This window comes from Phyllostomus discolor, chromosome 2, assembly GCF_004126475.2.
Source record: "Phyllostomus discolor isolate MPI-MPIP mPhyDis1 chromosome 2, mPhyDis1.pri.v3, whole genome shotgun sequence".
NCBI lineage: Eukaryota > Metazoa > Chordata > Mammalia > Chiroptera > Phyllostomidae > Phyllostomus > Phyllostomus discolor.
The window spans coordinates 120,563,241-120,589,935 of NC_040904.2; the positions used below are offsets into that span (position 1 = coordinate 120,563,241).

The 26,695-nt window shown below is 39.6% G+C and overlaps 1 protein-coding gene across 5 annotated transcripts in view; it reads right to left on the bottom strand.

Moving 5' to 3' along the window:
- The window catches only part of IARS1 (isoleucyl-tRNA synthetase 1), a 113,055-nt gene that overhangs the window by 31,560 nt on the left and 54,800 nt on the right, over nucleotides 1–26,695 (bottom strand). For all 5 annotated transcript variants that reach the window (XM_028531659.1, XM_028531660.2, XM_036018424.1 and 2 more), the window contains 12 exons: nucleotides 26,276–26,420; nucleotides 24,430–24,550; nucleotides 20,851–20,942; nucleotides 17,353–17,430; nucleotides 13,581–13,702; nucleotides 13,025–13,127; nucleotides 12,694–12,777; nucleotides 8,349–8,523; nucleotides 6,144–6,256; nucleotides 4,096–4,191; nucleotides 3,118–3,294; nucleotides 1,551–1,656 (listed from right to left, as the gene is read on the bottom strand). In XM_028531659.1, the coding sequence (XP_028387460.1) occupies nucleotides 1,551–1,656; nucleotides 3,118–3,294; nucleotides 4,096–4,191; nucleotides 6,144–6,256; nucleotides 8,349–8,523; nucleotides 12,694–12,777; nucleotides 13,025–13,127; nucleotides 13,581–13,702; nucleotides 17,353–17,430; nucleotides 20,851–20,942; nucleotides 24,430–24,550; nucleotides 26,276–26,420 (1,412 nt within the window). The remainder of the gene's footprint in view (nucleotides 1–1,550; nucleotides 1,657–3,117; nucleotides 3,295–4,095; nucleotides 4,192–6,143; nucleotides 6,257–8,348; nucleotides 8,524–12,693; nucleotides 12,778–13,024; nucleotides 13,128–13,580; nucleotides 13,703–17,352; nucleotides 17,431–20,850; nucleotides 20,943–24,429; nucleotides 24,551–26,275; nucleotides 26,421–26,695) is intronic.

The following is a 26,695-nucleotide window of genomic DNA, read 5'->3' on the forward strand; positions in this document are numbered from 1 at the left end:
TCTTAATTTAACCCTCCGTTGTAGCTCACTTTGACATCACACTGGTGGGGAAAGGTGGTATTGCTTCATTATTGCTTGGTGACAGGGTATGTCCAGGTTCCCTATCACTGACATTCCTTGTCATTGCTGGAGCATGGGGGGTGGTGATGGACTGAGGGAATTCCCACTTTTCTTTAGGCCTTGAAGAGTTGAATTGCTTGCCTACTGCTCCCCACATGGCCCTTAACGACTTCTCCAAGGTGATGGGTGTCGTGTGACCTCATTACCACAGGGAATGGTGAGGGGAAGAGATGCCTTATTACTGGCTGGTGGAGAAGAAGTGCAGGCCCCCCACGTGATCTACACTGCCCCTACTGGGAAGAGGGTCCAGCTGCCAACTAGGTAAAATAAAAGTCCCATCTTACTACTTGGTCTTCTCTGACAACCACCATGGCAGTGGTGGTTTGAAGTTCCTTAGCCTGGGAAAGACAGAAGTCTAGACTCCCCACTTGATCTTTGTGTCAGGGCTAGTGAGGTATAATAATATTTTTTCTGTTGCAGTTGGCTGGAGAACAGTTATTATGTAAAAGTTTTCTGACTTGGTCAAGGTTGCACTGTACTGATCCTTCACCTAGAGAGAGCAGGATTTTGTTGGGGTGTTTTTGTCCAGGCTCACTGGTATTTCCAGATTGCCAGCTTCTTTAACTCCAAGTCTGGGATACATGATGGAAAAAGACATCCCAGGAACACAGTTCTGTTTTGCTGCTTGGTCCCAAGCTCCTTAGCTAGCCTGCCTTCTTCCTTCCACCTTGAAAGAGTATTAGAAATATAAGCCCTGATAAAAATCAGGATTTCCCCCTACTATTTTGTAATACAATGACTGATTTAAGCTTTGTTTGCCTAGGCATGCACTTCAAACACAGCTACCTCCAATAAACACACTGCCAGCCACTGGACTAGACAACGAGCCAGGAGTAGCTCTTCACATAGAGGCTCCTTTGCTGTGGAGTTCTTGGTTGACTTCAATATCTAAAACTTGGCTACTTCTCGTTTTCTCTTTGCATGCTTTGAAATCCTGCTCTTATGTTTTAAGTTCACCAATAATCCAGGTCTGTGCATTTGCATGCCTGCAACCAACCCCAACCTGGCTCGGTGGCCCCATGTGTGTTGTGTAATTTCCAGGTTTTGTAAGTAAGAAACCTGTACCTTTTCAGTTTCCTGATGGTAACTGTTGAAGGGTATCTTAATCATAAGAACCAAAAGGTCTGGTCTAACAACACCATTGGTTATTGATAGACTGAGAACAGTACAAAATAGTCTTCTCATGTTGGTTTTTACATATAATGTACACAGCATTTGGCTGTACTTTGTGGGAGAAACAGGGAAAAGTATGTCTACTCCAACTTCCTAGTAAAGGAAATCTAGTAATTTACTTTTGTGGGTTCATTTTGATAACAATTAAAAAGAAAAAGTTATCTGATTTTACCAATTCTGTTATAACAGCTTTGAAGATATTCATAGGTTTAAGTAAAAACAAAACAAAACAAAACATAGAATTCAGTTACTCATACCTTGCTCACTGCCATTTCCACAAATGAAAAGGTTGACATATGCACAAGCAGGGCTAGGCTTGGATGATCCTCTGGTAAGTGTAATTTCCAGGTCAGACCCCTTTAACTGAGCACAGAAGAATATGTGATTAAGTAACTGCAGCAACTGACCACAGTGTCACAAACAATACAGCAACTATTTCTTCTAAGATAAAGAACTTTCTACAATTTTGAGATCATATTCAATCCCATCAGCAAAACAGTCAAGGGCTTCAATTTTCCCCCTAATTGTTTTAATCTTTTTTTGTTGTTTTGAATTTATTGTTGTTCAGTTACACTTGTCTCGCCCTACCCTGTCTCCCTTGACTCCCACAGTCAATCTCCCCCATAGTCCATGCCCATGAGTCCTCTATTTGCATTTCTTTGCTTGCCCCTTCTCCTGCTTTCCCCTGTTATTCCCCTCCCCTTTCCCCTCTGGGCATTGTCAGTTTGTTCTTTATTTCCAAGTCTCTGATTCAACTTTGCTCATTTGCTTTATTGATTAGATTCCACCTATAGGTAAAAAAATATACAAACTAGAAAATGAAACTATCTTGTAAACTGTCCTCACTAAAAAGACAGTCACTTCCAGCCCTTGCTTGTCTGCCTTGTTTGTCCCACACAAAATAGGAACAGATAAGGAACAAGTGATTGAATAAATGAGTGGCTGACATAGATTTTCTTCCCCTATCATACATGTCCAACTTCTGGCCATGTCTTAGTATCAAATTTCCAAAGTTACATGTAAAATGTACTAATAGAAAATAAAACCTTAGGGGTGTGTGTGCGCACAAGCAAGGGCTGGAAGTGACTGTCTTTTTAGTGAGGACAATTTACAAGATAGTTTCATTTTCTATATATATATATATATATATATATATATATATATATATATATTGTGTATATGTGTGTGTGTGTGTGTGTATGATCTACCACTTTAAAAATTAACTGTTTTCAAGTTAACTGTAGTTAACTTCAACAATAATTTCTAGAATCCACATTATGGACTTCCCTAGTTTTAGATATAACTGGCCCATACAGCCATGTGATAGTAGCAATTTTTACATGTTTCCTGGCTACCTTCCCCAAAAGAACTGCTAGGAGAACAGATCTCCCTTCCTTCCCTCTCTCCTATCCTGGATATCCTCTCCCTGACCATATAGACCACTGTCCAAAGTAATCCAGAACTAAGTATTAAGCCAATTGCTACTCAGGGAACAGAATGTCAAGAGGTTAGTACATAGCCCTGACTGTTATGGCTCAGTTCGTTGGGCATAATCCCACAGAACAAAAGGTTGCTGGTTCAATTCCTGATCAAGGCACATGAGTGGGTTGCAGGTTCAGTCCCTGGTCAGGGTATGTATGAGAGGTAACCAATTGATGTTTCTCATTCACATCAGTGTTTCTCTCCCTTTCCCTCTCTCTAAAAAATAAATAAAATCTTAAAAAAAAAAGAATTCCTTAGATTTAAAAAAGAGAGGTAGTACATAAACATAACATAAAATCTGATACTAAATCTCTTAATAGTTCAACAGAACTCAGAACTCACCTGAATTTTTTCTTGAATAAGAATTTGATCTGATGTAGGTACTGGATATGGTTTCAAGGGAGCCTTTATGGTGGCAAATATGAACTCCATGTGGCTTTCAATAATGGTACTCAGATATTTTTCTTCAGACTGTGCTGTGTAATAGACTGTTATTTCATCAGTTGTAACCAGATTGCACTAAAAGGACACATAGAAAATTTAAAAGACAGACTTCATTAATTAATATGTAAGGTGCTGTTGAACAAGGGCTGACAATCCCATGCTGAATCATTATGGCAGGGTACAGTCTCCTGCCCAATCCTCCGCTGAAACAAAGGAGTGAAACAGTGAGAACCCATGCACAATGCTCAGTATGAGACAAGAGCTCACAAGCAGTCTGTTTATATGCAGGAAGTAGCCTCCTGAGAACGTGAACTGCAAATTTCAAACACCTGGCCTAAGGATGAGGGCTGGCAGGAGCCCTCCCCTAAGGGTAGAAGCTCCATAGCTCTTACCTGGTGGGAGCAGGCAATGGTCTCTGTCCACCTGCCCTGGCTCCCAGCTCCCAAATAAAAAACACCCCTTCTGACCAGATCAAAACAATCTCTCCCCTGAGCTAGAAGCCCTTCCATACTTACTGGACTGAACCTCTATTCTTCTTCAGAGACACCACTGTCATCTCTGATGACCTTCTGCACCAGTCATAAGATGATTTTGTCAAAGTCCCAGGAAAGTGGAAAAAGGAGGACAAGGGGCACAGACTAGTGGAAAGCTCCTAGCCAGAGAAACTAAGTACCCACATCCAGCCTGGGAGTGAACAAGCAGAGAGGGAAAGTGGCCTAACCTTCTTGCAGAGTACAATCTGAATGAATTATACATTAGCAACTAATTTTCATTAACTGATTACTATGGTTTATATTGCCTACCTCTCCCATCCTCCCCAACAACCAAAACTTAAGCAAAATTCCAAAACAGCAGCTTGCTCTTAATCTGACAAACCTTTTTGCGAAGTTTCTGGATGCGATTGATGACTTCCCGAGCCACTCCTTCATCTATCAATGACTGGTCAGGGGTGACATCTAAGAGAACCAAAGCCTAGAGGAATAAACAGAGCATAGTATGAAGATCATTTAAGGAAAAATGTTCTTTCAAACCCAGCAAAATGCTTTTTAAAACTAAATTCTGAGAAGTCTAATATGCAGCAGTATATATTCACAAAACTGAGCCAAGAACACAGGTAATCTAGTTTCTTCACAGTTTGGATTCTTGTTTGCAATCAGTGACTGCTTCATCCTTTGAGGTGCAACTTTCCATTTTTCTTCTGTAGGTTGCTGTTCACTGAGGATCCTGAGACCAGCTTTTGTTAGTCTGTCAACTCTACTTTTTGTCAACGGGCACAAAGTTCTTAAAACAGCTTTTCACAATGGATCCATAACAAACAAGTGGATTAAAGGCAACCTGTTATTTTCTTAAAACAAGACCCCTTTTTATCATTTGGTTTACTAGTGTGATTTAAAAAATAATTTCTAAAATGGACCACAGTATTTTTTTGAGTTTACTGTATTTTTTGGACTATAAGAGGCACTCTCTTGCCCCCCACCCCCAATTTGGGAGGAATAATGGTTATAAATGCTGCTGTTGAGTTCAGTTTATATTTACATTGGTGAAATACTGTTATTTATGTTTTTAAATATTTTACCGCATTTTTTTGCTTCAAAATTTTTTTCCTCTAAAACTTAGGTGCATCTTATGGTCCGAAAATACAGTAGTTTAAATTACCATCTTCTGTCAACTTTGTTTATATTTCTGTCCAATAGGTTCTGAAGATTGTGATGATGATGTACTAATAGTATGTTTCACTTCTATTAGAGGGGAATAAACAAGTAAATTAGGTAACATCACTATTTACCTTAGAGGGAACTCAATCAGAGAGGGTAAGCTTCACAAAAGCATAGAAAGTAGAACAGGAAATGGAGGATGAGTCAGGGCAGTGCCACCATAGCCCACAATGACGTTTCCTTAAATCAAGCAGAACACTTCTTCAGGCTCTCCCTTACATTGGCTGGAGCTGGGAAGAACTGTACCATCTCAGTGTTTACCATCCTCCCTGTACTCCTTCCCTTCCTTTGTAGCTTCCTCACCTTTGGCTCCTTACACCAGTCTGCCCACACCACACAGAGACTACATCTAATGTAAGCCCCAAGGAGGTTGGTCAGTTCAGATAAGGTACTCCCCACCTCCCACTGAATCTGACATGTTAGGCACAGAGGGACTCCAGCAAGCCCACTACTCCCACACTGGAGATCTTAGAACCTATCTACCCAGAAAAGTCTGATCAGGAGTCAAAAGAGATGCTACGCTCCATCACATGTTGGCCCCAGAATACAAAACTGCTTGTACACCCTCTTCATAGGACACTTCCTAAACATCCCCACTTCTACCCCACACTTTGATTTTATTTAATTACTTAATGTTTAAGAGAAGGGAAGGGAGGGGGAAAGAGAGGGAGAGAAACATTGGTGTGAGAGAGAAACATCAATTGCTTGTCTCTTGCACGCCTCCAAACAGGGACCTGGCCTGCAACCCAGGCATATGCCCTGACTGGGAATTGAAACAGTGACTTTTTATTTTGAGGGACAACACTCGACCAACACACTGAGCCATACCAGTCAGGGCTCTACTCCACACTTTAGAAAGGAGTTATTCTCAGTACTTACTTCCACCAGATAATTTATCAGGCAGAAAACAATTAGCTTACTTTCTGGTCTCCATAACTGACTCATCATTTGAAGGGTCAGATTACATTACATCCTATTCATTTTAGTGTGACCCAACACTTGGGACAATTACTCACATACAAAACTCACAAAATGTATATTTATGCATTGGTTAAAGAAATGAATATGTAAGAAGCATGTAACAGAGGAGTTTAATTAAGACAATCTAAAATGATTAACTGCTTTACCCTGAGACACGCTGTCAACATTTCAGGAAAAAGAGTATGTCTTATCTTCTGGTAAAGAAATGCTCTAGGGAACAGACAATACCTGAGCATCCGAGTGTGCTTCGAACTGTGCTGTTCCACTTGTTGCCTGATCAAAGGTGTACATGAGGCGAATATCTTCTTCATGTAATTCATGACCTCCCACAACAATGGTCCCTATTAGAGAATAGACACTGTTACTCAATCAGTCCTTTCTCCTACTCAAGCTGCCCTGCTCTAAGTATGATGTGCCACCTTTTAACAAAAAACATTCACAGTACTAAGCTATAGAGGCTTTAAGATATCATGTCCTCCTGACCAATGTCTACAGTTGTATATAAACTTCCAGATTCAAAGACACGTGCCAGAACGCCATGAATTCCCATCATAAATACATGTTTCATGATGTAATGAAAAATGCAGCCTATAGAGTCAAACCGGCCTTAGACCTACCACTCAATGAGTAGGACTATGGTGTTTTATTATGTAAGCAGGGTGCAGGTGAAATAATGTGAACAGCGTGATGCTCTGAGGGTCATGCCCGTCCACCACAGGCAGAGAATTTATAGAGCTCAGGATGGCAAAATCCCCATGTTCAGGAAGCCCACTGTAATCACCAACAACGATGTTCTTGGTCTCTGAGCATTGGGATGCCATTCTCACGTCATGTCACTATGTTCTGAAAATGATTTTGTTTTCCATCAGGGCAGAAAGTCTATTCAGGAAATACAGTTTTAAAAATTATTATCTTTTGGTTTCAAAAAAGACGAATTTCAAGAATTTTTGATATTTTGGCTACCAGGTGAAACAAATTTGTGGCTGAAAGGTTGATCAAAAATTTTTATTAATTTATTATAGCAAGTGAAATTAGTTATGTACTCAACTTTTAGTTGCTAACAACTCATATAAGTTCGCCAGATAAATTTTATTTAACAAGCTGAGGAATCTTAGGGACATTTCCCCCAATTTTCAAAATCACTCATCTGATTTGAGTCTTTAAATCTCTTTTCATGTCACCTCTGTGCTTATGATTTTCAACTTCAGAGGAGGCACTACCAATTAGACACCTTGTGCCCTAGGACCGCTACGGAATGTCAAGCTGCAATAAGACCAAGTATTCTAATCAAGGCAGTGCTGAGAACTTGTGGACACATGGAAAGCAGATGTTAAGAGAGAGTTGAGTCCTATTTCCTCATCTTCTCATAACATCCCTATATATTTGCTTCAGAGCACTTACAAAACTACGATTACTTCCATAAATCTTCTAAAAAGTGAGGGTGAGGAGTGGCTGCCTTATGAAACTCAAATAGAAGGGCTTTAAACAATATGTGTTGAGTGAACAAAACCAGCCTTGCCCAATTAAGAGACCAAAATATGGATTCTATATATTTTAAGAGAAACTGTGATAATTTCTGAACCAGTTCTCCTTCACAAAATGTTCCAAACCTCAATGCTAAATTTGTTCTTTAAAAATAATTAATCTTTTTTTCTGAATATTTTCCAGTGTTCATTCTGGTGCCTCCAAAAGCCACCATATCTTTTCTTTCTTAGCAGTATTTGTTAACAGTTGCTTTACATCACTGGCTGGCAAAAGAGCCCCAAGGGTTCTGCTCTCTCCCAGGAGGGTCTCCTTTCTGGGCCCATATTAGGATTTGTAGAATTCAATGATAACCTAAGGGCCAACCATCTGTTTCAGTAATTTCTATCTAGAAATTCATCCCAAAGAAATTAATTTCATAAGATATTTATATGAAAATATTCACTGAAATATTACTTCCAATATTAAAAGAATGGAAATAAGCTAAAGCACCAATAAAAGACTGATTAAAAACCATTATCAGGTATCCATATGAAGGCAAATTATGCAGTTATTGAAACAGCATTTTAATATTAACACACAGAAACACATAAATAAAAAATGCAAAAGAAAAAATGTTAAAATGAATGAAAACCAAAATTTAAAATTATAGTGTGATCTGTTTCGTAATGAAATAATATGACTATATATGTAACCAAAAGAAAATGAATCAGAATTTTAACAGTGCCCCAGCACCTAACATATTAATCAGCAGGAAGAAGGCCCTCAACCTACACTAAATGAATGTGTGATGGGTTAGGGATTATTTTTATTGCCTATTTAAGTTTTTCTAACTTATGAGAATTATGTCTAATAAACATTTTATACACAGAAGAGTTTTTGGTAAGGAAAAAGTCAAGATAAATGTCAAGAGCCTCATTAGGCTCAGACTCCTATCAGGCCGACACCCACCACTCTTCTGGAACTGCTCCAGCTCCTCACTGCTCAGCTGCTTGATGGATGTCATCACCACCTTGAAGGCTCCCTTCAGACGCTTCCCTAGGATCAGGTGATCTGGCTCTGCCCTTAGGCGAACACCATACTTTTTTTTATCTGTAGACAGTGTAACTTTTCGAACATTCAATTCCTATGGTTGGTGGACAACATAGAAAGAAAATAAGGAAAAGGAAGACATGTGTCAACAAAAATATTGCACACAAATGTTCCTGTAACATTATTCACAATAAATAAAAAGTAGTTCAACTGTGAATGGATAAAAGATGTAGTCTGCCTATAAAATGGACTATCATTTAGCAATATAAAGAAATGAAACACTGACTCCTGGTGAAGATGGTGATTTAGGCAGACATGGCTCTCCTCTTCACACAACCACATCAAAATTACAACTAAAATGTAGAACAACCATCACACAGGAACATAAGAAATCAAGCTGAATGGAAATATGACAACCACGAAATTCAGCTGGATAGACGTCCGACAACTTCGGAATTAAAGAAACCACATTGATCCAGACTGGTAGGAGGAGTGCAGTCAAGGAACAGGCTGGTCCCATACCCATGTAGATAAAAATTCAGCTGGTATTTCGTGGGAGTAAGGAGTCCCAAACCCAGACCAGGCCCCCCAGCCCAGAAATTCCAGTGCCAGGAAATAAGTCCTTACAATTTCTAGCTACAAAAACCAGCAAGGATTGAGTCACTGGAAAAAACTCCTGGAGCTCCAAGCAGTTCCTCTTAATAAAGCTGCAAACGGACTTACCTACTCTCACTCACTCCCTCTGAGCTCAAGTACTGGGGTAGCAGCTTGAAGGGCACCAGTGGAATACAGGGAGAAACTGAAGTGTCTGGCAGGAAGGAGAGCAGACGCCATTGTCCCTTTTCTAAACCCTCCCCCTACAGTGAATGCAAGCTGGTGCCATATTTGAGACTTCATCAACCTAGCCAACATTGTTTGACCAGCCTTTTAGATCTCCAGAGGCTATGCCCCACCCAACTTACAGGTCAACCCAAGCTACTTTTCCATATGAATGGCTGTTCCTCCTAAATCTTATCAAATGAGAAACAGTTGGCTTCTGAGCCTTAGTGACAGCCAGATTCACAACTTAGCTTCTCCTGGGAATCTCCAAGCCCAGTACTAGTGGCCATCTCAGATTGTTTTATAGCTCTGTCAGGGTGCCCTGGGGAAAACGCAGGTGAGGGCTGACCCTGGACTGCACCACCTGGGAAACCCCGGACCCAGTGGACATCTACAGATCACGTTGGAGCACCACCACCCTGCCCTGCACAGCTGATCCTCCCTGCAGAGCAGAGGTTGGTGGTAAGTGGTCACACCCAGTCCTTGCAGGTGACTGGCCTGGGTACATTACTGGCCTACCATTGATCTGCCAACAGCAACCAAGGCTCATCTATAAGAAGCGTGTTTACTCAGCCTACATGGAGGGCACACTTTGAGTACCTGGCTTGGGTCACAGGGGAGGCTGTGCCACCGGATCCTACGGGACACCTACATTAGGCCATACTGCCAAGACACAGCATCAAAGCAGCTCTACCTAATATATAAAAGCAAACACAGGGCCGCTGACAAAAAGAGAAGACAAAGAAACATGGCCCAAGTGAAAGAACAGATCAAAACTCTAGAAAAAGAGCTAAACAAAATGTAGATAAGCAATCTATCAGATGCAGAGTTCAAAACACTGGTTATAAGGGTGCTCAAGGAACTTAGTGAGGACCTCAGTAGCATAAAAAAAGACCCAGTAAGAAACAAAAGACACACTAATTGAAATAAAGAAGAATTTATAGGGAAACAACGGTAGAGTAAATGAAGCCGAGAACCAAATCAATGATGTGAAACATAAAGAAGCAAAAAAAACCACCACAGAACAAGAAGAAAAAAGGATCCAAAAACGTGAGGACAGTATAAACAGCCTCTGGAACAGCTTCAAGAAGTACAACATTCACATCAGAGGGGTGTCAGAAGGAGAAGAGAAAGACCAAGTAATTGGAAATCTTTCTGAGAAAATAGTGAAAGAAAACTTCCCTAAATTGGTGAAGGAAATAGATATGCCAATTTCGGGAAGCACGGAGAATCCCAATTACGATAGATGCAAAGAGGCCCATTCCAAGACATATAATTAATAGGCCAAAGCTTAAAGATAAAGAGAAACTCTTGAAAGCAGCAAGAGAAAAGGAGTTAGTAACCAGATGGTTGACAGATGGGAGTGGGGAGGATGAGAATGCGTTTAGAGGTGAGGGGAGTAAGAAGTACAAATAGGTAGTTAAAACATAGCCTTGGGGATGTAAACTGCAGTATAGAAAATAGAGTAGCCAAGTAACTTACACACGACCCATGGACATGAATAATGGTGTGGGGACTGCTTGAGGGAATAGGGGGTACTGGATAGAGGGTGGCTAAGGGGAAAAGTTAGGACAACTGTAACAGCATAATCAATAAAATATAACTTTTAAAAAAGAAATTAAGCAATAGTTCATGCTATAACATGAATAAAGTTGACGATGTCTAATACAAAAGACTACATAGTATATGATTCTATCCATATGAAATGTCGAGAGTAGGTAGGTATACCCAGAGACAGAAAACAGGTTCACGGTTGATAGGGACGGTGGAATCCTGAGGGGAAACGGTGCATGAACATTATAGGATACAGAGCTTCTTTATGCACTGAAGAAAATGTAAAATTGTGGTGACTGGTTATACAACCCTATAAATAATACTAAAAACCAATGCCTTGCATGGTATAAAAAACCTTTCCTGCCTAGATCTGTCAAGAAAGCTGAACATAACTCAATTAAAAATGACTACAGAATTAGGAATCTGAACTTCATCTCTCAAGGATAACCTTTGGTCAAGCAATTTCAGTGTAACTAAAGGTTCACTATCCAGAAGAATCATTTAATCATAACATTCCAGATCTCCATCACACTAGTCAAAAATTATTAATGCAGCCCTGGCTGGTGTAGCTCAGTGGATTGAGCGTTAGTTAGCCTGTGAACCAAAGGGTCACTGGCTTGATTCCCAGTCAGTGCCCATGTGTGGGTTGTGGGCCAGGTCCCCAGTAGGGGGCTCGTGAGAGGCAAGCACACATTGATGTTTCTCTCCCTCTCTTTCTCGTTCCCTTCCCCTCTCTCTAAAAATAAATAAATACAATCTTTGAAAAAAAATTACTAATGCAGCAGTAACTGATGACAGGACAGTATATATGACTGAAGCAAATTTTAGGGAGGTGTCTACTTTTGCCATTACACTTAACTGTGTTAGGTGATTCCACAGTGATTAAGATATTCTACTCAAAAATATTCTATTTGTATCCATATTTACAATCATTAATTACAAAATTTAAAACTCTTTAGTTCTAATATTGTCTGGAATACTTAAACACTTAAAACCAACATAGAAGTTAATATTTTTACAGTAATAAATTTAAATATCACCAGCAAAAATAAAAATGGTATATTTATTTTTGAAACATTATGGAATAAAGCATTTTGGGAGGACAACTGACAGTTTAACTTTTGACCTCAAATCTTTACTTTTAGGAATCTATAAAATGTCCATACTATATAACACAGACACAAAGTTACACACAAACTTTTTGTTTGTAATGAAAAAGCTAAATTTCCTACAACATGAGAGACATTAAATAAATAATGATTCAGCCAAAAAATGCACATTATGCAGCTGTAACAAGAATAAAGTAGATCTTTATGTTTTTAACACAAGATACCCTTTATGAAATTATAAGTGAAAAAAGCAAGTTGCATACATAATCCTCTATATGCACAAAGCCAATGATGTGTGTATATATGTCTAAAATGCTAGAAACAACCCTTGCAGGAGCTAACCTAGGGAACATTCCCTAGGAGGGGTTGAGATTCCATAGGGTGAATGGAATAGAAGAGACTCACCTTTTACTCTATGCTAGTGCTTAACTGTTCACAATCAATGTGTTCACTTGTTACTTATACAATTTGAAGGAACAAAGTTTTTTGTTAATCACAAAGTACTATGAAGAAGAGAAGTGCATGAAGGTATAATAATCCAACTAAGTTAAGGAAACTCTGATCTTGAAATCACTTTTAAAGAATTCTAATAACTGCAAAAATTCTTGATGATTCTGAGAGTAAAATTTCATGGATAATTAAATTTATGTATATAAACATGCACACAATAAAAAGGATAAATTATATACTTGAAGTGTAGTTCTTTGAAGTGTCCTACTTGAAATAATCTTCTCAAGAAAAGAATCCTGCTTAGACCCAAAGAAATAAGTCATCTACCTTACCTCAATGATATACTTCTCCAAAGACCTGATATCATTAAGAGCTTCCAGATCATGATGTATAACCACAATTTCTTTCAAAGGATACTAGGAGGAAAAGACAAAGAGTTCACTAAGCAGCCAATCCTCAAAACTGCAGAAAATATGGAACATTAAATATTTTATCTGAATGTCAAGTTCCAAGTCTCAAAATTAAGCTCAACCAGTACTGAGTCATTCACACCCTTAGTATAGAAGCAAATGAAAATTTGTACCATTGTTGGAAGTTCTCTATACTAATACTCAGACATACACATTTAGGACTGTGCAATGTAAAATAAATAAAATCTCAAACCTTTATTGGAATAGTTTTGCGGTCTCGAATCACTCGCCCAAGTTCAATGACAGACTGCATTCTAGAGACTGCACTCTCGATTTTCTTGTCAATCAGTTCCTCTCTAATTAGGATAGGTAGGGATGTAAAAGACATTAGATTTAAAAGAAAAAAAATCCTAAATACCCGGCATGCTTAAGTAAGGAAGATAGATGGTCAGGTTAAAGATATGATGGTGTGGTGAGGCCTCCCAGTGAAGCACCTGGGGAAGGACAACATGAGCTGCCCTTGAGAATATTGCAAGGAGCAGGCAGTAAGCCTGAGCCTCCTGCTCACTACACCCAGCAGTTCCCCAAGGCGACTCCAACAGATGTGCTCACACCTCGGATATGCGGAAGCATGCAGCACTACAGGTGGTTCCACACTGAGCATCCCCACTCCTACCCCCACATCTACAACCTGAGGAGAGGCTCTGGTGAGAGCCTGGACACAAAGCAACTAGAGCCCTCACACCAGTGCATGTCTGGCAACTTCCCTTCCCATGGCCCAGTGAGACTTACATGTATTTGATTCTTACCGAACACGGGGCAGCATGAGGTAGTGGATGCTGCATGTATCCTTGTCCTGGACAGAAACGGGGTCAATCAGCATCTTAAGATTCTGGTACATCAATTCAGTAAGAAAAGGTGTATAGGGGGCCTATACAAGGACAGAGGACATCATGTCACTCACATGCAGCCATCATTAACTGACCTCAGAGGGGAAAATGAGAACTAAACATTTTAAAAATACAAAGATATATGGACAGAAGTGGACATGAGGTGACTAAACATGCCCTACAAGAGAAATGACCTCATTTTCAACTTGGCGAAAGGAACTTTCCTGTGGAGCAAAAGAAGGGTACAGTGAGGACCCAAAGGATCCTGAAAGATTTCTGCATAAAAGTAAGAGTCACTGGCTTATCTCAAGAAAAAAGAAAAATCATAAGAAAACCTACCACTAATCTTAAAGAACTAGAAAAAGAAGAAAAAGACAGCCTAAAGTCAGCAGAAGGAAATAGTAAAAATGAGAGTAGAATTGAATGAAAGAACAAAAAAAACTATACAAAAATTAATATAACAAAGAGCTGGTACTTTGAAAAGATTAATTAAATTGACAAACCCATGGCTAGACTCACTCACACACACACACACACACACACACACACACACAAAGGAGTTAAAAAATGAGAAATGAAAGGGAAGAAGTTACCACCAAGACCAAAATACAAAGGATAACTACAAAATACTCTAAAAGACTATAGGCCACCAAATTCAATAATCGAGGAAAAACAGGTAACTTTCAGAAATATATAACCTTCCTAGACTGAATCACAAAGAACTAGAAAATCTAAAAGACTGAATAGGAATGAGAAAATTGAAACAACCATCAAAAACCTCCTAAGCCCTGACCAGTGTGGCTCAGTTGCACATTGTCCCACAAAGCACAAGAACATTGGTTTGACTCCCAGTAAGGGCATATGCCTGGTTGTGGGTTTGGTCCCAGGTCGGGGTGAGTATGAGAGGCAACCGATCAACGTTTCTCTCTAACATTGATGTTTCTCACCCCTCTCTCCCTTGCTCTCCCTCCCACTAAAAATATAATATGTAAACAAAAGATAAGATAAACAACAACAAAAAAAACCTCCTAAAAAACAGAAGTATAGGACCAGATGGCTTCATTAGTCAATTCTACCAAACGTTCAAAGATCTGACACTTACACTTAAAAAACCTTTCCAAAAAACTGAAGAGACAATACTTCCATACATATGAGGCCACAGCCCTGCTACCAAAACTCAACACAGATAAAAGAAAAAAAGAAAACCACATACCAATATCTCTGATGAATACAGACGCAAAAATCCTAAATGAATACTATCAAATCAAACACAACAATACATCACAATCAACTTGGGGTTCATTTCAAGGGAACAGGGATGGCTCAACATATGCATATTGATCAATGGAATGTACCACATTAACCAAATAAAGGATAAAAATCATGTGACCTTATTAATAGATGAGAAAAAGCACTTGATAAGAAACAACATCCACTTATAATTAAAACACTCAATAAAATGGATATAGAAGAAAAGTTACCTCAACATAATAAAGGCCATATATGACAAATCCTCAGTTAACATACTCAATGGTGAAAAACTGAAAGCTTTTCCTCTAAGATTAGGAACTAGACAAGGATGTCCACTCTCCTCATTCTTACTCAACACAGTACTATATAAGTCATAGCCAGGACAAATCAGGCAAGATAAAGAAATAAAAAACATCCAAATTGGGAATGAAGGAGCTTTCAAATGTGTCTTTTTCAGAGGACATGATTCTTTCCATAGAAAAACCTAAAGGCTCCACCAAAAATTATTAGAAACAATAAACAAATATGACCCTGGCCGATGTAGCTCAGTGGATTGAGTGCTGGCCTGTGAACCAAAGGGTCATCAGTTCAGTTCTCATCCCAGTCAGGGCACATGCCTGGGTTGTAAGCCAGGTTCCTAGTTGGGGGCCTGCAAGAGGTAACCACACATTTGATGTTTCTCTCCCTCTTTCTCTCTCTTTTTTCATCTAAAAATAAATAAAACAATAAGAAACAAAACCTTACATTTAAAAAAACCAAAAACCTCAACAGATACTTCTCCCAAGACCACAAATGGCCAACAGATATATGAAAAGATACTTGACTTCACTAGTTATTAGGGAGATGCAGATCAAAACTACAATGAGATACCACCTTATAGCTGTTAGAATAGCTATTATCACCAAGACAAGTGACAACAAGTTCAGAAGAGGTTGTGAAGAAAAAGGAACCCTCACTCCCTGATGGTAGGAATGTAAACTAGTATAGCTATGATGAAAAACAGCATGGATGTTCCTTTAAAAATTAAGAATAGGGTTACAATAGGACCCATCAACTCCTCTTCTTGCTATCTACCTGAAAAATTTGAAAACATTTATTCCCAAAGACATATATGCCCATGTTTTCGTCACTGCATTATTCAGTGGACAAATCATGGAAACCACTAAAGTGTTCTTCAATAGATAGATGAATACAGATGATGTGCTACATATATACAATGAAATATTAATTAGCCATAAGAAAAAATGAAATACTGCAACTTGTGACACCATGAATGAATCATGAGAACATCATGCAAAGCAAAATAAGTCAGACAGAAAAAGCTAGAACCATATGCTTTCACTCATACGTGGGATATAAAACTGTAAACAGCAAATGAATGAACATGAAAAACAAAAACTCACATACACAGACAACAGTATGGTTGTTACTAGGGAACGAGGGTGGAAAGGGTAGTAGAGTTTAAAAGGTGTCAAATACCTGGAGATAGAAAATTGACTTTGGATGGCAGGCACACAATGCAATACAGAGATGATGTGTCATAGAACCATACACTTACAACCTATATGATTTTATTAACCAACATCATCTAAGTAAATAAAAAAGAAACAAAAACAAAAACCCCCCCAAAACAAAAAATCAACCAAACAAACAAACAAACAAAACAGTCACTGACCACATACCAGCAAAGTCATTATAAAAAAAACTCAATGTCCCCAAAACTCAGAAACCTCATTTGTACAAGGGGAACACAACCTGCTTTACAGAATAAAAATCAGTGAGGCCCTGGCTGGTGTGGCTCAGTGAATTCAGCGCTGGCCTGCAAACCAAAAGGTTGCTAGTTCAATTCCCAGTCAGGGCACATGCCTGGGTTGCTGGCCAGGTCCCCAACAGGGGCTGTGAAAGGAGCAGCCACACATTGATGTTTGCCTCCCTCCCTTTATCCCTCCCCTTCTCCTCTCTTTAAAAATAAATAAATACAATCTTTGAAGAAAAAAAAAGTGAGGACAGTTATGTTAAATCAGGCACAGGACCTGATACAAAGCAGGTTCTCATTCTGTATATGTTTAGGAAATATACAGAAGGAAGCTTATAATTTATAATAGACTAGCAGAAATTGGTAGAGGAATCCCCATTAAGATGAGGAATGATATTCAAGGGAATTGTGGCAATTCAATCTAGATGCAAGAACCATGACCAGAAATGTACTGTCAGCAATGAAAAGAAAAAAAAAATCTACCTTTTGAAACTAATGTTCCATGCTTGACACATGTAAGCTAATAAAATTTCTAAATATGAACTAGAGATTTAAGTTGTAAAACTTGATTTCTATTTCTGGTATAACAATTACAAAATAGATAGAGAAAGGAGACTCTGAAGCAACAGGGTACTGCAAAGAGTCCATAGGGCTAGAGTTTTAGAATGGGGCGCAGCATCTTACCATAAGTCTGCACAGAGAAAATAAAACACTAAACAAGGTCTCCAGGGCCATAACACAATCCTCTGTCCCATTTTCACCCTAGTGAATAAAAAAGAAACACACTGAAATGTTAAAACCAAGTAAATTTATTAAAAACAGGTAATCCAAAGAGAGCCCATAGTGTACTGACATGACAGACAGAGCCAGGAGAAATGACCACAACCACATAGATCTGGGGTCAGTGCAGAGAGCCAAGATGGGGCCCCCTACTCACTCCTACCTCTGTGGCTGGCTAAGCTGATGGAGAATGGCTCTGTAACTGTGAGGTAAAGATGAACAACAGAATCGGCAGGCTGATAGTGGGGTCCCCACACAATAGACAGAAGTAGTTGCCAATACAAAATTTAAAGAACTTTTAGGTAACATTCCTTATTTATTAAAAATGTGTACACCATGTATTTAAATAGTTATATTGATTCATTATAGAAAAAAACAAAAGATTATTTTAAAAAAACTTAACCATAAATAAGTTACCCAGAAAAAACTACTGTAAACATTTTATCGCATATCCTTGTAGACTGTGTATATGTACATGCATATGTGTATATGTGTGTATATTTTAACAAAAATGAATTATTGTTCTGTTATGGGCTTTTGCCATTAACACACATAAAGGCAAAACTCATGGGCGCCTCTGACTGACCTTCAGTAAGAGTGACCCTCACTTCCTGTCTTGTACAGTTACTGTTTATGCATGGCTTAAGTCTTGAGACAGTACCCATTCATTACTCATTGTAAATCCCCAACAGGCTCAAAGAAGAGTTTTGTCAATAAATAACTGACCCTTTAAAGGTAGAAGCCACCCTGGAGATCACAGTCATATATAAAATTTGAAAACATTTACATAATTTTAGACTTCTGGCCAAGATGGAGGAATAGGTAGATATATACTGCCTCCTAGCACAACAAAAAGAACAACATTAAATTTAAAAACAATAAATAACCAGACCTGCCAGAAAATCAAACTTCATGGAAGTCTGACACCCAAGGAGTTGAAGAAGAAACATTCATCCAGACTCATGGGAGGAACAGGGGGCTAGCAGCAAGGCAGTGGATGGAGGACCAGGCAGGTGAGACAGTGGCTGGCAGACTGGGTGGAACAACTGGGGAGTGAGACAGGCCACACAACCCAGGGTTCCAGAGCAGGGAAACAGAGCCTCAAAACCTCTGACTGAAAAAACCTGTAGGGGTTGAGGTGGGAGGAAAAACTCCCAGCCTCACATGAGAGTTTGTTGGAGAGACCCAAAGGGTCCCAGAAGGTACACAAACCCACCCGCCTGAGAATCGGCACCAGAAGGGCCCATTTGCTTGTGTGTAGCAGAGGAAGTGACTGAAAGCCAGTAGAGAGCAGAGCCTAGCAAGCAGCATTGTTTCCTCTCTGACCCTCCCCTACATACAGCGACAAGCAGCAGCAATGTGGGCTGCTCTACCCTCGCAAATACCCAAGACTCCGCTCTTTGCTACTTAACAGGTGCAATGAGACAAAAATGTGGCCCTAATGGAAGAACAGATCAAAGCTCCAAAAATACAACTAAGTGATGAAGAGATATCGCCAACCTATCAGATGCAGAGTTCAAAACACTGGTAATCACAGAAATGGTTGAGTATGGTCACAAAATAGAGGAAAAAGTGAAGTCCATGAAAAGTGAAATAAAGGAAACTGTACAGGGAACCAACAGTGACAGGAAGGAAACTGGACTCAAATGAACGATTTGGAGCAGAAGGAAGAAAAAAACATAAAACATATGACCAGAAAAGAATGAAGAAACAAGAATTCAAAAAAAAATGAGGAGAGGCTTAGGAACCTCAGGGACAATTTTAAACGTTCCAACATTTGAATTGTAGGAGTGCCAGAAGGAGAAGAGGAAGAGCAAGAAATGGAAAACTTAGCTGAAAACATGATGAAGGCTACTCCCCAATCTGGCAAAGGAAATAGACTTCCAGGAAGGTCAGAGAGTCCCCAAGAAGTTGGACCCAGGAAGCACACACCAAGGCACATCATAATTACATTACCCAAGATTAAAGAGAAGGAGAACATCTTAAAAGCAGCAAGGGAAAGGGAAACAGTTAAGGAGTCCCCAAAAGACTATCAACAGATTTCTCTAAAGAAATCTTGCAGGCAAGAAGGGGCTGGAAAGAAGTATTAGAAGACATGAAAGGCAAGGACCTACATCCAAGATGACTCTATCCAGCAAAGCTATCATTTAGAGTGAAGAGGCAGATAAAGTGCTTCCCAGGTAAGGTCCAGTTAAAGGAGTTATCACCAAGCAAGTTATCATCAGCATCACCAAGTTATCATCAGCATCACCAAGACCTTATTATATGAAATGTAAAAGGGACTTACCTAAGAAAAAGATGATGTGCAAAACTATGAACAGAAAAATGACAACAAACTCACAACTATTAGTAACTGAACCTAAAAATAAAAACAAAAACTAACTAAGCAAACAACTAGAACAGGCACAGAATCACAGAAATGGAGATCACATGGAGGGTTATCAGTAGGGAGGGTCAAGGGGGAGAATGTAGGAAAAGTTACAGGTTATAAGCATAACTGGTAGGTACAAAATACACAGGGGAAGGTTAAGAATAGTATGGGAAATGAAGAAACCAAAGAACTTATATGTATGAGCCATGGACATGAACTAAGGGGGGGGTATGCTGGTGGGAGGGGCGTGCTAGTTGAAGGGGAATAACTGTGAGGAAAAAAATGGGACAACTGTAATAGCAAAATCAATAGAATACATTTTAAAAAAGTAGAAGAACATTTACATCACTTTATTTTGCGTTCTAAGAGTATTGTTCAGAATATTCCTACATAGCCTTGAGATTTCTTCCAATATGACAAGTCCTTAATTGTGTTGTGAAAACACGCTCCATGACTTTTAAAACTTACAGGTCCTCATCCATCAAATGGTGATAAATATAGCTAATACTCAATATAAGAAAAAAAAAAGACTGTTTAAAAAACTGTAGTAGACCATCCTGCATGGCATGGGCCTAGCCACCAGTGGCAAACATTTACTTCAAAATAACCTCCTAAAAACCATGCTAAACCTTCCAAGGACTAGTGTAACCGGTTCAACCACTGTGCCTTTTCATTTGCAAATATCCCTCTTCTGTGATGTGTTTACCCCCATTCTCTCCTTTGTTTTCTGTATGAGGTAACCATCTAAAGTGACCCTGTGCATAGTTAATGAGGACCTTCTTGTATTGTGCCCAGTAAGACAATAAAAACTCACTGGAGCAAGAGGTGAGGCTTTTGCTCCTCTTGAGAGAGAAGCAGCTTGCCCTTTTCTTCCACAGGATTCGGTAGTCTGTGTGAATTTCCTTTGTTTCAGCTACAATGCTATGGACCCCATGAGTGGGGGTCCGCAACAAAAAACTGAGAGCACTGGGCTGTATGTATTTTCAGACTTCCTAGACATTTTGATGTTCTAAAGAACAGTCTAGACTTACCTTTAATCTTCGGCGGTTCATTCTGACATACCAATTGGTGAGAATATCGACAAACTTGACCAGGCGAGGCACCACAGTATAGAGCCTATAGGCTAAAAGTAAGACCAATCAATCAGGTTGCAAGAATATACTAAGCATTTGGGGTAGTTGAGGAAAGGATGGACATAAGAACAAGTCACCCTGTCATCTAAGAGAGGCAAAGCTTGTTAAGGACAGAAAGAACCCAAGTGAAACAATCACAATGGCTCATTTACTGAGGACATACAGTATGATCATCAAAGGTCTAGGTGCGCACACACACCATCCTGTGAGCTCCTGTACGTAAGGAAAATGTAAACCCCGTATGTGTGGCTCAGAGGCCAATACTGCCCATCATATGAATCCAGAAAGCTGTTTCCCAGGAGCTATGCAAAGCTACAGCACCACAAAAGTCCAACTTACTTTACTGTGCTGCTCTGTACCTCAACTAAGACTGACACAAAAACGTCTAATGAGATGTTAAGAGATATAACATGGGTCAATGTCTTTCCACCAGAGCAACTTTGTCCCACAAGGGACACTGGCAATGTCTGGAGAGACATTCTGGCTGTCACAACTGAGGAGGTGTGTGCTCCTGACACCTGGCAAAGGGAATGAGAAATGCTTGCTGCTCAGTCTTGTACAACATACAGCCCAGCCACACCACAAAGAACCACCCAGCCCAAACAACCCTTCATGCTGCAACTGAGAAACTTAGCAAGAGCTATGAATAAAACAGAACAGGCTTTCTAAGGGGAAAAACAAGGATAACTCATTTTATTGTACTTTACTTTATTGTGCTTCAAAGATATTTGGTGCTTTTTGTTCTTTTGATTTTTTTTTTTCTTTTACAAATTGAAGATTTCTGGCAACCTCGCAAGTCTACTAGCACCATTTTCCCAACATCATTTGCTCATTGGGTTTTTGTTTCATTTTGGTAACTGTTGCAGTATTTCAAACTTTTTCGTTACTATACTTGTAATGTGATCTATGATCTTTGATGTTACTATTATAATTGCTTTAGGGTTATCATGAATCATAACAACAAGATTATAAACTTAATTGATAAATTAGTGTTCCAACTGCTCTACTGACTGACCATTCCCCGATTTCTCTTCCACTCCTCAGGCCTCCTTATTTCCTAAGACACAGCGACACTGAAATTAGGCTAATTAATAAACCCACAATGGCCTGTAAGTATTCAAATGAAAGAAGAGTCACATAACTACTCCTGGTGAAGATGCTGTGAAGACTGCTGAAATGACAACAAAGGATTTAGACTATTAAACAAACTTATTTGATAAAATAGCAGCAGGATTTGAGATTGACTCCAATTTTGAAAGAGTTCTACTGAGGGTATAAAATACTATCACACAGTATCACTGTATGTGAAAGGAAGGGTCAACTGATGCACCAAACTTCATTATTGTCTAATTTTAAGGAACTGCCACAGCCACCAAAACCTTCAGCAACCATCACTGTGATCAGTGAGCAGACATCAAGATTGAGGAAAATACCTTCACCAGCAAAAAGACTAGCGAAGGCTCAGATGACAGGTAAACATATGTATGCACGTTGTTTCAGACACAATGCTTTTGCAGACTTAGTGTAAACATAACACCTATACCCACTGTGAAACCAAAAAATTCATGTGGCAGTTTGGAACTTCCTCAGAAAACTAAAAATGGATCTGCCTTTTGACCCAGCAATTCCATTGCTGGGACTCTATCCTAAGAACACTAAAACACCAATACAAAAGAACCTTTGCACCCCGATGTTCATAGCAGCACAATTTACAATAGCTAGGTGCTGGAAGCAACCTAGATGCCCATCAGTAAATGAATGGATCAAAAAACTATGGTACATTTACACAATGGAATTCTATGCAGCAGAAAGAAAGAAGGAGCTCCTACCCTTTGCAACAGCATGGATGGAGCTGGAAAGCATTATGCTAAGTGAAACAAGCCAGGCAGTGAAAGACAAATACCACATGATATCACCTTTAACAGGAATCTAAACAACAAAACAAAACAAAACAAAACAAAACTAGCAAAATATAACCAAAGACACTGGGATGGGGGATAGTCTGGCAGTGGCCAGGGGGGGAGAGAAGAGGGAATTTCAGGGGGGAATGGGTAGGGATTGCAGGAACAAGTTTGGAGGACACATGGACAAAAACTAGGGGTGGGGGGTAATGGGGGGAAGGGGGGAGGGTTGGGTGGGTGGGCTGGAATGGGAGTAGGGGGGAGAAAACTACTTGAACAACGATTAAAATAAAAAAATAAAAAATAAAAATAAATAAAATAAAATAATATTACTTACATTCTACTTGTCAAAGTGCAATTGTACAAAATATTGCAGTTGCCATGGCTGTTGCATTAAACTAGATTGATTTTAATTAAATAAAACAGCTAAGAGTGGAATTGTAAAAAAAAAAAAAAATTCATGTGGCTCACTTTATTGTAATATTCTCTTTATTGATTATCTATTTTATTGTAGTAGCCTGGAACTGAACCCACAATATCTCCAAAAGCTTGACAGTCATATGATCCTAATTACGTATGTATAAGGGGGTAGATACAGTCCTTCAGGATGACTGATAAACACATGGAAATTCCTGGAATAACTCTCCTGTTGTTCCAAGTGTAGAGACACCTATTCCAGTGGAGGAAAGGCAGATCTGTGTCAGCAACAAAGGTTGGCTCTGCCCCTGTTGAGTACTGCACCTGCACAGCAGCACCTGGCAACCACAAGGTGCTGAGGGAGGCAGGTCAAATTTGCTAGGGTGTGAAAAAGAAATCCCCATCTCAGGTATCCTAGTCAGTAATTTCTGGAAAATTTCTCCCTGACTTATGATTATTCTATCTCTAACTTTGAGAAAACCATCATAACCTACCTTCCCAACCTCTATATAAAACCCAATTCATGTTGTTAAGAAACAGAAATATAGAGAAATGTCTGCTTCATTATTGCTTTTCTGTATTTCCTAATTTTTCTAGACTGTTCAAGAACTACTTATTTAATAAAGCAGACCTGAAAATAAATAGAAAATGAACTATCAACAAGTACTACTTTTTGAGTGCCTGTTATCTGTCAGCTACGTGTACATGATCTCTATTTGAGCCACACACATATGTATATGATCTCTATTTGAGCCTTATAATAACTCTGGCAAAGTATTTTTCACAGAAAAAAATTGAGGTTCATAGACCAGGCAACGTTCTGCCAGGGAAAAGGTAGTGGAACCACCCAACACTGAAGCCTATAATTCCATGGGCCCATCTAGTGCTGGTGGAGAGATAAGGTCCCTCGACATCCCCTGAGACAATTACCTGGGCCTTGGACCAGCACCTCTCTACAACTAACAAGTCTTAACAAAATTATATTTGAGTGTTAAAAGAAACAAGTATTTATCTACTGCTTTGCCTCTTCAGTATCTCTTAAAATTTCTACAAATTTCTACAAAATCTACTCTATGTTTATATATAAAACACAGTATCTAAAGGGCAATCATACAGAAGAGTCTTTAGTCCTGGGAGGAAAGCTAAAGAAAAGACGCACCTGCCATTTCGGTCTCAAAGAATGCAATGAGTGACTGCATGAAGGACAGGACCCATCGGTCTGTGATGTTGGCACTTTTTTTAACCATGTTCTCATTGTAGAGGAATTCCATTTTCTCCTCCTAGGAATTGACAATTGTTGTAACATTCTGCAGGCTTGGGGGAAATTCATATCAAGAAACAAACACTTGAAAGCACTAAAACCAAAATTAATAGCCACATCCTGCCCTCCCCTCCAAAAATCCAGACCTACTGGCAATCTGCAGTTCTAATTCTCAGTAATATTTTCAGAATAAGCTCTACATTTGGGACATTAGGTCCTCAATTAGTGAATTCCATTTTTGAGTGAAGTAAGGGGAATTTTTGGGAAAAAAATTATTCCTCTGCACCAATGATTATGAATTGAGAAGTACTCCAAAATCTTGTCAGTATGGGCTTTAGTTACTTTAAACTTGAAAAAGGAAGGACAGAAAAACTGGCAATCTCTAGATAAATGACTATAAATTGAAAATGAGCCCTAGGAATTACACATTTTTCGGACTATAAGACACATCCCTCCCCCATTTGGGAGGAATAACGGTTGTTAATGCTGCTGTTGAGTTCTGTTTACATTTACGTTGGTGAAATATTATGTTATTTATGTTATTATATATTTTATCACATTTTTTGCTTCAAAATATTTTTTTTCCTATTTTCTTCCTCTATAACCTAGGTGCGTATTATGGTCCGAAAAACACGGTAGTGTCTCAGCTTATATTAGTCATTTTACCTAGAATGCTCTATTTCACCCATTCTTTTTCCTTTGAAAAATCTTCCTCAATCCTGAAGGCCCACCTCACCTACACCTACTCACACAGCATCACCAGTGGCGATAGAATGGCCATGCTGATCCTTGCCCTGATTTAAGCGCCTGAGGGTGGAGCTGATGTCTTGCTGCCATGCCCAGATGAGGTTCCAGACCAGCAGGTGGCCTGCAAAGTGGACTGTTGGCCCAAAGAGGTGGTAGAAATGAAAAGCCAGGAACACTAGGGGTCTTGGGAAGGTGACTGCTTTTCTCAAGCCACCGGGAAAAATCCCTCCCAGAAGGTTCATTAGCAGATCTAGACAAGCGAGGGGCAGCAGGAAGCAAGTGATCCGACTACTGGAGTGTGATGTTCAAAGCTCGGCTTTCCAACCAGTTTCTCAGGGAAGAATAACATTACATATTTAGTTGACAGTAATTTACTAAGCAATTCTACCTGTAAGGTGCTTGAGGTAAAAAGGTGAACGGTATCTGGGCCCTGACCCCACATGGAGTACTAAAAGCGCAGACAGGCACATGCGTAATGGAGCCTGCTGGCCCAAGGGCAGTCACTGGGGCAGGGGAGGTGGCTTCTTAGAGAATGCCTGATGAAACTTTCTAATACATCACAATCATTACTCTAAATCCTAACAACCCAATGAGAATTTCTCTTATGTATAGAGCCTTAACCCCCATCAAAAGGCCTTCTCTGACCACCCATTTGCAGCAGCCTTTACTGGATATTCAATCTCAGACAGTAGCTGACTCTTCACTGGCTCCACCATGCCACCCCTACTGGTTCCATGAGGGGTGGGGAAGTGGCTACATGTATACCAAATGCAACTCTTCTACAGGTGAGGCTCCTGTGTCTGTATAGGTGAGCCTGCCCATACGGCTTAGCTCCAACCCATGCTCCTAGCTCAGCAAGGACCCCAGATACCTTCACCTATGGATTCCCAAGTGTCTCTGAGCTTCCACCCATAGGGCTTGAGCAAACCCAGCTCAACATAGCTGGGAAGACACCTTGGCCCACTTCCAGCTCAAACCACAGCACTTTGGTCCACACCTTCTGCAGTCTTAGGATGTTCTGGATGAAGAAGCGATAGGCATTGTACCAAGGGAGTAGCACATCTTTCAGGACATCACGCACACCTTCCTCTTTAAAGCGGAGGTTTTCTGCTCTTACCACAGGGGAGTTAATCAGATACAATCTGGAAATAAAATTTACACAAAAAAGGAATGTAGATGCTACCAATTATTATGTGACATTTTGCTAGGGTAACACCAAAATGATCATTTCTTCTAAAAAGGGGGTAATTATGAGTAGTCTTCTCATGGTCTATATGAAACTAACAAAGCTCTTACTTTTACATATAATAGACTCAGCAAATTATAAAAGGAGATGTAGCCCCCACAACAAAATGTGGCACTGGACCAACCTAGAGAAATGCCCTGTGCTGGTCTCAGCTCAGGCCATCGGTGGTGG